Here is a 12976-nt window from a genome sequence, read left to right on the forward strand (position 1 = left end):
GGGAAGGCGCGGCGCGGAAGGGCGGCAGCAGGGGGGAGGCCGCCGGCGCTCCCGGCCCTGCCCCTGGCTCCGTGCTCATTTCCCTCCGCCACTGAAGTCGATGGCCTTCCTGTATCTCGTCCTCGCTCGTCAGTGTTTTCCCCTGTGTAATGCGGGCGTCGGTAGCCCACGTTAGCGGAATTTCCGGCACATTTTGACCTGAAGGCTGTTTTCCGCTTTGCATTTTTCGCTGTGCGATTATCATACATGGAAGGACTTTCTTCAGCAGTGACCTTTTAGCAGAGCTCTCCAGCTTCTCAAAACTTCCAGTGATGGTGGCAGAGATGCACAGACTTCAGCCATTTGCTCCAGTAGCTTCCCTGGTTAGTGATGAACACTGAGTCACTATTTGAGATAGTTTAGCGCCAGCTGGCTGTTGATCTATGATCCAGCGGGGATCAGTTCAGTCATGGGTGGCTTTGGCATCAAAACCACTTTTAAGGTGATTATTTCGGTAGTCGTGACTGCACTTCTAATCATGGCACGGTAAGGTGGAGATTTACGTGTTCCCTTCCATTTAGCAAAGTCAGGGCAGCCCGTTTGAAGTTACACTCTGGTAGCTTTAAATTTTAAGGGAAGCTACATCACTGCTGTTCTGGATGACCTGTGTTTTTGGCAACTCTATAGAGTCACCATTAAAAAGAAAAAAAATATCCATACAAAGATAACAAATGAGTGGTATCCATATGGATCAAACAAAAGGTCTTTGTCACCTAGCGTCCCATATTAGCCCACGGAAAAAAGCAGATGGCTTGGGGAGACTGTAAGACCAGGGTTAGTGTACAGCAGCAGCTCCTTCAGGGACTTCCCAGTCTTCAGTGTGGCTTCCTGAGCCAGAAGAACTGCCCTTGTTTTTAATAACCCCTGATGTGTTTCAGTTCCAGAACTGTGTGAAGGTACTCTCAGTCCCCAATAGGAGTGTAGGCTTCCTCTAGACATTTTCCTGGCTATTCTCACTTGGCAGCCCTTTATTTCCCAAGAGGAGGACAGGTACAGATGCTGCCTCAAGTACAGGTGTGCCATTTCTTTAATCTTTTGGGTTTAAATAGTTGTCAGAGTCCTCCTCAGCTAGATCAATCTCAACTAGAGAGATTTGTTTTCTTGTGGAACTGACATTTTCCAAGCAAAAGCAATGAGGCTGTCCTGAGAGTAATCCTTCGAGTAGCATATAAATGGAGTGATTAATCCACTGGATGCACTTCTTCTCTGTAATTATAAGTAATTACTTTAAAGTCAAATCTGCAAATGAGAATACCTCTGTGTACTGTAGGGGAAGATGTAAAAAGCAACTGAAGTGTCTATCTTTAAGATTACATTAAATCACTGATTGTTTTTAAAGACAGAAATAAAAAGGTAAAACAAGTTTTTTTAAAGTGAACTTGCAAGTTAGCTTGGCACCAAACCTGACTCAGTAATACCATAAAGGGATATTTTAAAGTATAAACTTCTAAAGATTTTTAGTAATAAATTTTATTTAACAAAGTAGAAAACTTGATTTTCTGCTGTCTGAAATGTAAATGCTGTAATATTTACAGAAATAAACCCACTGATGTGTAGAAAAATCATCAGTATGTATCAATTTGAATACAAAGATACTGAAAAATACTGCTTGTACCTATTTGGGTTTCTCTGTTTTATGCTTGAACTTGGTCCAGCATTCCTGTGTCTCCTCAGTATTGCATTACTTTGTGTTTGTTTTTTAGGAATCCTTAGCTGAATTTCTTCAAGTTGTTAATAAGCTTCCTTTAAAATAATGTTTGCCATCTCTTCTATTTGTGTCATACCTCATTAAGGTGATCCTATACACATGTATGCTTAATTAAGGCTTTTCATTAAAATAAGCCTTTAATCCAGAGGTGCTGGGCCTTAATTGAAACTCAGAAAAGATTAGTATTGTTTCTTATTTTGATTTTCACTTTTACTGTACTTCCTACTGCTCTAAACTAAAATGTCTGTATTAGCCTTAGCTGATTCATGGTCAGGAAGAAATTAAAATTCATACTGCAGTCTTCTTGAGGGTACCATGCCTCAGTAATTGCCATTTCTTATTAAGTGCCACCTTTTACCAAGAGCTTCCACTTCAAATGCAAAAGGTTGCTTTAAACACTCCAAGGACATTAACATAATGAGCACGCTCCCTGTTTTGAAGGTGACTAATAAGTGACTAATGATACCTGGTTTTATCCATGTGTATAATTTTAAAATGTTAATTGCGTGTTTAAATAGTGCTGAAGTCATGGATCTGTCTAGAACGGTTGAGTTTTACAGAATTCTGTTTAAGAAGATTAAGGAAAAATTAGGATTTTAGCCACAGGTTCGCAGCACTCCTCTGAGGTACATACGGTGTAGTGAGTTTTAAAGCCTCTTTGAAGGAGTAAGTCACGGATTGAACAGCTTCTGGTGTTCTAGAACAAAATACCCTAGCCAAAGAGACAATCCATTTTCTTCTTGTAGAGTGGCAACCGAGCATGGTTCTGCTAATTAGCAGAGGCAGGTGGCTTGCTGTCATCAGTGGCAGGAGAGTAACTTTTCAGGAAGAGCTAATCAATTGTGTGGGTTGAGTAAATCTGATAGAGAAACAGCAATGGTAGGGTAAAGGTTGGAAGTAAACTTTCTAGTATAGCAACTGTAATGAGCTTCACTGAAACTGGGTCTTTATACCATGATATTGTCTGTAATGTGTTTTTACACTTTGCCATGTTAGAGGAATGTAATAAAAATAATGTATTTGAAAGGAATGTAGTACTTTTGTGGGGCCTACATCAAATTGATCAACATTTGAACAGCATTTTTAAAAGAACATGTTATAAAATTTATATTGCTATGGTAAGTAAAGTCTGTAGTGTAAACAGCAAGAATGGTGAGCGCTACACATTTTGTAAGCTTATTGCTGGAAGGAGTTATGCAGTATTGTTACAGTGATGTGGGGCTGTGCTGTTGTCTCCAAACCAAGCTCCATGGTGTGGACAGAGAATAGGATGTGTAATGACCTTTGCACGTGTGGAGATAGTGATTTTTTTCCCACTGCAAATAAGGACATTTGTGTTGCTAAAAGTGTACAAGCCAGTAACTCTTCTAAGAATCAAATGCACTGCTGTCATAAATGATGAGAGCTGAGTCTGAATGCGTTAACGAGGAATTCCAGCCTGAACTACTTTGGCTGGCTGAGGAAGGCAGGTTTTGGCAAATCTGCACATGTGAGCCGTGCCTTTGACTCAGTAAGGAACACTGTGTTGCAAAGCTTTGTAGTTGCCCAGTTAAAGGTTTTTTTAAGAGTCAGACATTCTTAATCATAAAAATACAGTGGTCTGCTCTTTCTTCTCAGAAGTTTGAAAATTTTTTCCCTTGTTTACTATTTGTTCATAGATATTTAATATGCATATTTGTTTATACATAGGTGTACACACACACACTATGTATTTTTCATTGTGCTTTTTGTTTACAGTTTGAATTTTCTGTCAGTTTCTGCTAATTTTCAGGCAGGTACTCCCAACTCTGTAGGAAAGCTGCACAGTTTTAGTTTGCAATGGTAGTAGAGATGTTATTAAGTCCCATTTAAAGCCCTTTCAAGTAGTGAAAAGGCTGTCACTGGTTTATAATTGAATTCAAAATCTGTGAAGTAAATATTATTATTTACTTATTATTATCTTCTCAGGGAGGGAGAGCTTAATTTAAGGGGAAATTTGTATATGTTCATTTTTAGAACAAATTAGATTCCATGCCAAATGTGTTTTCATGCACGACCATTAATTTTTATTGTGCGTTATGTCATAGTGAAATTTTTTTTTACTCCAATAATGCACATATTAGGATTTATAGATCTGAAGTGCTTTGTATTTGTAAAAACTTCCAAATATTTTATAAGAATGAGTTGGAAATTGCTTAAGTACTTCCACTTACTGTGGAAAGAACAAGGCCAAAACATCTGGTTTGCAGTATTTCTGATGCCTGTGTAATAACTGTGGATGGTACTAGGTTGTGTAATGCTGTAGATGTATGAATGTTTAGTTTTGGATGTATCTGAAGTGCTGTGTGTGTTCTAATGTGTAATTTCCGGTTAGATGAATATTTGCTTAATGGAGACATTTTCCACTTCGTGGGAAATCTCTTTAATTATGTAAGGGGTGAATTTCCTACAAATGTACTGTAGAGTACAAGCCTCGAATTCATACCATTGTCAGCATTTAATGCACTGATACTGTTTCTTTCTCTCTGTTTGTCTTTGGAGAGGTCCTCATTCCTTGCGGATGAAGTAAAGCTCTGGTTCCATCGCTGTGGTCTTCAGAATTAGCACTGAAAACACAGGATTCTTTTCCTGGGTTGATGAAAGTAATTTCTTGTTTGCTGTGTCAAACAAAGCATGCTATTTGTCACATTGTGGTTTGTGTATCTTTTAAGAAGCTTTCAACTTTGATCTGAGTCAAGGTACACTCAGTAGCACAGATGACAGAAGTAACAAACCAGTGATGTGCATTGTCATTCATACAAACTCTTTAAGTCAACAAATACTGAGACTTAGATGTAGAAAACCATATTGCTTTTGAGGGGGCTTGTGCATTCTTGTGAGAAAATGCAGACCTTTGCTTTTCTTGTTTCAGACAAAGGTGTAGAACAATTTATTAGTTAAGGATTCAGTTCAGTGTCTGCAATCAAAAGATGCCTCTTCTAGTCCAGATTCTGGCCCTTGCTTATATTTTCTAGGTAAACAGTTGCGTTTAAAAGACACTGTAGAGGTGGGCTCAGTACACATAAAAGCTGCTTTCTTCAAACTGTCATCACAGAGGTTTCCAGAGTGCGCTTTTAATACTTACCGGCTGGCGTTTGTGTCTTTCTCCCTTCCCCCCTCCCCCCCCTTTTTATGTTAAATGCTATTTGAAACGAGTGGGTTTTTTAAATGCAACTTTCACCTGCTTTTTACCTGATCGCTCTGTAGGGAAATTAACCTTTTGTGTAACAAGGCAGAGCATTAGAAAACTGTTTCACAAAATTACCATTTTAAGAGAATGCTAAAAAGACAATTAGAGCAAACAAGCAGTTGATCTGAATGGTTGTGTCATTCTGAAAGGTATGTCTTGCCACGTGTTAAAACTTTAAGTTTTGAGGCACAATTTTGTTCATTGGTCAGACCTTCTAAGATTGTGCAAGGAATTTTCTGCAGTTAGCAAAGTTTAGAACTTAAACCTAAATCATATATTTCAGAAAGCCATTCAGTTTTCATCTAAAAATTTTATAACTTGGGGGAGGTTGTTTGTTCAAGTGGTTAATTATCGTGACTATTACTCTTTATTATATCTCATTTGAATTTGTCTGGCATCAGCTTCTAGCCATTTGCTCTTTTTATGCCTTTCTTAGCTAGGCTGAAGAGCTCTTTATTAACTGGTATTTTCTTCTTGAAAAGATACATTAACAATGTCATCAAGTCAGCCCTCAATTTTGGTTGCTAATCTGGATAGATTGAGTTTGTCAGACCACTCTTGAGACATCTAGGCCTAGAATATTTTCCTGTCTTTTTTTCACCCTGTACATTTTACAAATTTTCAATTAAAAAAAAAAAAGATATATCTGAACAATACAGTATTCTGTTGTTTCATCAACAACTCATACAGAGCAAAAATATTTAATATTCTTCCTTAGTACCATATGTTTCCTGATAGAACACAAAAGTATTCTATCAGCAAAAAACATTCTTCGCAAGAAAGAGTATTTTTCCATAATTTTGCTTTTCTCCTCATGGTATTTTCAGATGAAAATGTTCTGTTTCTTACATGCTGTTCAGATTGCTCTTTTTTGCAAAATACACTCAAGAGTAGGAGATGCAATAAACAACTGCAGCTGTGGTGCAGCAAAGGTGAAAAAGACACCTCTAAAGAGCAACATTTCAATAAAATAATACAGCTTACAAATACTGATATAAGGAGCTTAAAGGAAACTGTGTAGGGCTTAATGTCTGGCATCAAGATAATATAGATATAAATTATCACTTGTGAAATACGGTGCTCATGAAAAAAAATCAGTGAGGTACAATAATTCATTTTTGTATACTGTGTGGGAAAGACAGATTGGGGTGTGAAAGTGAGAGGCTGTTCTCTAAGTTCCGTAGGTTTTTTTCAGGCAAGAAAAATGAAGAGTGTATGGGATTATGAGAGAATGGCTGAGCTGAATATTGCCCTGAATAAGGTAAGTATGACAGTAAAGAGCACAAAACAAAGACTGTTTTCTTCTCCAATTGGACTTTAAGGAGTGTAAGTAGAGGGAGATGATATCATTCAATGTGATGTCAAAATATGGTTACAACACACATGATATAAAACCACCTTATAAACCTGAGTTTTGTAACACATCTGAAACTTGTAATGTGACTTCTGGTGCGTGTTTTAAATAGCAGGCTTTTATTATTACTTCAAGCCATATCCCTGTAATACAAGTGTAATTAATCTCAAGTAAGTTAGAGGAAATCTGAAGAATATTTGGAGTTGTAGTGATAATGTGCTGGAAATGCATGAGGAGACACCAGGGCACAAAAGGAACAACCCGAAAAGACAAAGACTTTATGCAGAAACAAAGTATTTTGGTTGCTTAGAACTTGAGCAGAGCAGAGTGTAAGAAACTAGCTGCATTAATGTTTGCTATTTACAAGCAGCAAGTGTTGCCAAAACCAGTGATGTATATATACAGGGTTTGCAACAACCCATGGAATTAAATGACAGCGAAAACAGAACATGTGGCATTCATCCAAGGAATCTGAAGGAGCTAAAGAATTGCTACCTAAATTCCTATTAAAACTTAGGTAATTAATCAGCAAAATGTGATACAGTAGAGGAAAACTGAAGGTAGCCAGTTTCATACAAAACTCTTTTGGGGGAAATGGTTCTGAGAATGATTCCAGGAATTAGAATGGTGAACATTTCCTTGGTGTCAGGAAACTTAATTGATAAAATCGTTAAAGATAAAAAACTATAAAGAGTCTGGATTTAATATAATTCTAAGGAAAAAAAATGTGACTGTTGCAACAGTATATCTTGCTGCTCCAGCCTTATAGTGTATTTTAAAGGTTAACAATTTAATGGAGAAGGTTAGCAATACAAGTGCTATATAGTTTTATCAAAATGACACAAGTTCCACAAAAAATAGTAGATGAGGTTTTTAGACAGTAGCTAGTAACACAGCTAATTGTAAAGGAAGAACTTGATAATTAAGGTGACATAAATAAAGCCGACGTGGGGAAAAACTAGGTCGGTGACAGAAAGCCAAAGATTTAATCAGAAAAATAAATCAGCCAGTAGAGTGTCAAGGGATCATTGTGGATGCATTTAAATGGCCATCGAGACAAAGCACGTGCAACCTCTTGTTCTGATGCAGCACAGTAAGCAGGTCTTATCACCTGAGACGTCGTGCAAGCTGCACTATGTGCTTCCCTTCCTGCACCCTGCCAAACCATGGAGCCACAGCAGCTTGGGACAGCACTGTTGCAGAGCTTTTTGTGCTGCACCCTATTGTGAATCTGTGCGTGGAGGAGAGGCTAAAGTGGTGACTAACAACATCCCAATTTGCTGATGAAAGAAAATAAAGCATTTTATCACTACATTTCTAAGATAAAAACCCAACCTCAAACACAGGAAGGGTCAAGGGGGAAAATAGAAATGATTAGAGGCATGTGGGGAGCTTCTTTACAAGTAAATTAACAAGAATGGTCCAGATTTGCAGCTGATGAAAATTGGCACGGCTCCACTAGAATCAGTGGCAGTGTGCCAATTTACACCAGCAGAGAATCTACCCCAATGTCTTTTTAATATGAAAAAACAGGGCAATTATAGCAGAGACCTACAGTAAAAGACCAACATAATTACAAAAGCAAGGCTGTGAAGGTTAGGAAGTGCCAGAATTGACACTACATCTGTCTTTAGAGATGCGTTCTTTTTTGAGTGTTGGCTAGAATCAGTTTTTTTCAGTCAATGAAAAGTTGCTTCCGATTTTTGCTGTAGAATGCTGATTTCTCCTGTCTTATCTCAGTCTGCTCCAGTCTAGCCCTTTCTCCTGCCTTCCCCTAGTTCCTAGTCTATACTCAATTGGCATCAAGGACTTTTTTTTAAACTATTCTACCTCCACGCCACAGAGCAAAAAGGGGAGCAGCGAGAGCACAGGAGGCAGCTTGAATGCATATGCTGCTGTCAAGGTGTGCCTGCTCATTTGACATCATGCCCAAATTAGCTTTAAGGTGGGGAACTTGCCGCCTGCCCCTAAGTCTCTGCAACATACAGCTTAGTGGGAGCTGTAAAACCTTTCTGGAAAAGTGAGTTAACACTTAGGTGATTGGCCCACACTATGCTTAAGGCAGACTTGGCAGTGTTGTGAAATTGGCTGGGTTGTATCACCCAGATGTGTATCCACAGGCTGCAGTGTAAGATTAAAAGCCATAGCTTTTGTGATCTCGGTCCCTGTGCTTCTTACACTTGTATCCCCTGGTAGACTTTTAGGACAAGAATAGGGAACAGTCAACTATTAACATATGTTAAAATATGGTCGATGTGGTTTTATTTTCAGAGCTCTGGGAGGTTGGAACATGTTAGCAGTAGACAGAGGCTTTAAATCTGCCAACTTGGAAAAGACTCCCTTGAGATATGTAGAAGGACATGCTCAAATTGTATCTCTATTCTGCAATTGTCACACCAACAAGATCAGTGTAAGGCACAAGTTTTTGAATGTAGAGAAAACAGCTTTTCCACTTACATAGAAGATTTTTTACAGAAACTTTCGAGAAAATTTTCTTCCTGAGAGAGAAACCTGGCATGGAAAACAATCAAAAACAAAAGTTTGGCAAGGTTGTAAGCAACTGAAAAGATGTAAGAAAGTGGTATTAAACCACTTAATTATAAACATAATTACCAGCTAAATAATTTGCATAGTGAAGATGTGCTTGATGCAGCTAATTGCACTTCCTGATACTACCTGAAATAAAAGGTGAATTAATGAGAGGGAAACACAAAGTTAATGTGAGTTAATGATACATGAAAACATGCATATAGATCCATCCACACGGGGGAGAGAGAGGGAATCCACATTGCCTCTGTAGAGCAAGCTACTGCATAGAGTAGTAATTCCTTCTATATGTTTTTTCCCTGTAAGATTTCAATTTATTTTACCGATCACCATTGCTTTATAAACTCTCATCACAGTCTTTCTTGTTCATCTTCTTATTTGCCCTTGCCTCCTCACACCATTATTATTATTATTATTTTTGTTTTGGCCTAAGTGGAAAGTCATTCAAGGAGTCAATGTGCTCATCTAAGAAAGGAGAGGAGGAGAGGTGTACCTTAGACCCTGGCTATGCATTTGCTTGGCGTTGTTTATGGCTATCATTGCCTTGTGTGCGTATCCAGCTATAAGCCGTTTTGGGGGATAGGTGTTGCTGAAGAACAATTTCAGTTGAGATCGTTATTATCCACAATGATTTGTTTCTAGTAATGCTGGCTTTGGCCACTGTACAAGTTCAGATGAACCCAAAATTTTTCTCTTAGCACCATATTGCACAATAATAAATATTTTTTAAAGGATTGTTTCTTCTTCTAAAATAGAATTCGGTCACTGGGTGGTTGGTGCACTCTGATGCTCTAGTATTTCTAATTTTAAATTAATTTTTCTCCCTGTTAATTTTTTATAGAAATTTTAAATGCCTATTTAATTTGTATTTTAATTTCTTATTAAAAGAGAGTTAAAAGATAGTAAAGCTGTATCTTCATCCTCCCTTTAAAATTTCCTAATGACCCTGATATTTCTAATTAGAGTTTGTCTCAGAGGTGGAAGAACCAGTAAAAGATTTCTTGTCTAGGAGAAAAAAATGCTGTTGCTAATAATGTGATAGTCTTGTAGCTATTGTGACTGAGAGTTGTGTGCCTGAGAGAAAATAAATATTTATTCTGAGTGTATCTGTTAATCTAACAAATGTTATTAAATCTCTTTACACGTATGGTCTCTCCTAAGTAGAGCTTTGCTTTTTTTTTTTTTTTTTCCCCTAAAGGTTATACTTTGCATTTGGAAGAATCAGTAAAATCAGACAATCTGTCAAAAAATATGATAACATTTATGGTAGTCCATATACTTAAAAATGTAAATCACAATTTAGGTTTAGCCTTTACGCTGTCAATACTGGTGGAAAGGTAGCTAAGTAGTTCTTGTTGAATGAGATTTTCTCTAATGTTTAAGCCACCAATAAAGCCCCCAGTTAAGCCCTTCATAGGAAACTTAAGAATTGACTGATGGGAATCACATGGTTAAATCAGTGCTTGTTATTCATAATTTATTCAATGGTTGATGGAAAAAAATTGTCCAATTATTTGACAAATACTGCTTGGCAAGATGATTTACAGAGAATAATGCAAGTATTTGTTGAAGAATTTAAAGTGACAAAAAATGCCAAAATTACGGCCTTTATTCTCAATGCAGTGATTAGAGCTGATTGAATGATATTCAGACAGTTTGACTAATTTTGAATAGTCCTTACACAGGCAATATTCCCATTGACTTCAGCTGGAATTTTGCCAGAGTAAGGACTACAGGATTGGGCCTTTGAGTGTAAATGTCTTGAAAAGGTCCCTTTATAAAGCAGCAGCTTAAATTCTGAACTGCCATGAAAACCCATTTTCACTTTTCTCTGTTACTTTGCCTGTTCTGTGGAATTGCTCTGTATGAATGTTAATCCCATTCCCTCTTTATCAGTAGAGGGTGCTATGGGAGTTTTGTGCTCTCCAGTAGGCTTTTGTTTATGCACAGTTCAATCTAATTTAAGTTGAACTGACCATTTCAATGGGAGTCAAGTGTGTATTTAAATGGTGTGTGGGAGAGCCACAGTTTAATGGCAAACCATTTCCTTAATTGATTCAAGTTAAAAAAGGGAGACATTTTAAAGTGGATAGTTTCAGATTCCTGGCCTCTACCCCCCATACCCTCCTAAATGGGTCACTGAACGTGGTCTTATACCCTTATGTGATAAATGATAGCATTTCGACGTATTTTTGAGAGGCAGGTTCAGTTACTAGAAATGTATAATGAACTAATATTTTTCAGTATAAAGTTCAGTGACTTTTTAAAGTTCCCATTTTTTAAAAAAATATTAGTAGGACTTTAATACAAAAAGATGTTTACAAATCCCTGACATGGAAATACTCAGAAGTGAAAACATAGTTTTTGGTAAGCCAAAATCATATGCTTTGTTACAAGAGTGTTAAGGTTGTAAAGTCAAGTGTAGAGAAAACAGAAAATACATAGGCAATCTTAATTCTGGTAATTTTTCCAATTGTTCATCCACATCCTGACAGGGATATTAAGTTACATGATTGCATAGCTACTTTTTTTCTGAGACGTCTGCGCCTTTAACATATACAATAGACACCACTGAATAGGAGCTTTATGAAATGTTTCTTTTTATCTGAATTGCTCAGTGTATGCCACTGAGTTATTTGCTGCACACCATTCTGTCCAGCATTGAATGTGTGATTATCGACTTCCTCAAGTACCTTTCTATGTGCTACCATAAGAGGGTAGTTTATTAATCCTTTGATTAATCACTGTTTAATGTATTTTTTCTATTTAACACAGAGGGACAGAAAAAATAGTGAAATGCAATGTACAAGTGATCACTAATTTTATCAATCCAATTTGAGATGCCTTAAACCTGATACTTTTAAGAATACTTCATACTTATAGCAAAAGCAGATGTGTAGCTGATGACTCCTGCAGTTCTGAAGTCTTGGTCCTTTTGTAAATCAGATTCTGTGATCTCAGAAAATCTGTCTTTTCAGAAAGTAAGGGCTAGACAGAGTTCAACAATGAAAAGTTTAGGGTGATCTTTTCAGCATCATATAGGCTGTGGCCAAAGCTGAGCAATACTTGAGGATGACATTTTTTAACCTTAAGACCGTGTTTTTTTCCTTTCCTCATGCCCTGTCTGTCTTTCAACTGCTGCTGTAAATGAGTGAGGATCTTAAAGATGGCAGTCTTATTTCCTGCATAGCTGTGATGGGTTTCCAGACTATTGGCCTCTTGGTACACTGAATGAAATGGCTTCATGTGGACGAACATCTAAAAGTTAAAGACTATCAAGGTGCTGAAGTTATGGAGGGATGCGAGTGTTGGGGTGGGTTTTTTGTTTTGATTTGTTTTTTTCCTGCCTCCTGCAGAGGGAAATAAAACTTCAAAACTGTTGGAAAGGTGGTTGTAAAGCTGCACCTGGAAACATACCAATTGCCTGAGACACTGGCAAAGCCAAAATCCTTGACTACACTGGACAGTTTGCTGCCATTTGTTGGTCTTTGTTATGTGGCCCAGCTTCTGCCTGTGCACTTTGTAATCATCCCCAAACGTTTTTGCCTGTTCCTCAATCCACTGTGATAATTTGTAGTATTCCTTCTAACCATGACCAAAGAGAGTAAGAATAACAGATAGAGGCAATAAAAATCACAGGATGGAGAAAATGTACTCCTTTCATTCCTAGGCAGTGGGCCTGGTAGCTGCTCATAGGCAGAAAGGCTTGCAAAGCTCTGCCAGGGGATGGACCTGCAGTTTGGGAGGATGAACACCCCAGCTGGTCCAGCAGGTTTAAGTGGATGGAGCTTGCTTCTTGTTATCTGGGATACAGTCAAAATTTCTGTGCAGTCTGTGTGGGCAGATTTGTAGAAGCTTATAACTTGGCTGAATTTGTGGACATTTTCACAAGAACAACAGAATATTGACACTATGGCAACTGCTATGCCATGTTTCCAAAATCTGTTCTGAGTCATGAAGGGAGCTGTAGCATCTCCACCAAACAGCTGTAAAAACTGTTCTTTATTGAAAAAAAAAAAAAAAAAAAAAGGTTGGAGGGGAATGAGGAAAGCAGTATATCCATCCTCTCATCCCTGAGAAAGAACAGAATTGGTTTAGGTCAACATTTCCCAAAAAATTC

The 12976-nt window shown here is 37.7% G+C and overlaps 1 protein-coding gene across 1 annotated transcript in view; it reads right to left on the reverse strand.

Moving 5' to 3' along the window:
* Positions 1–12976, reverse strand: part of RNF32 (ring finger protein 32) — a 79087-nt gene that overhangs the window by 15787 nt on the left and 50324 nt on the right. Inside the window, 1 exon segment of the mRNA XM_026843500.1 lies at positions 876–903. Within this exon segment, the coding sequence (XP_026699301.1) occupies positions 876–903 (28 nt within the window).

Source organism: Athene cunicularia, assembly GCF_003259725.1.
Source record: "Athene cunicularia isolate RWA chromosome 2 unlocalized genomic scaffold, athCun1 chr2_part1, whole genome shotgun sequence".
NCBI lineage: Eukaryota > Metazoa > Chordata > Aves > Strigiformes > Strigidae > Athene > Athene cunicularia.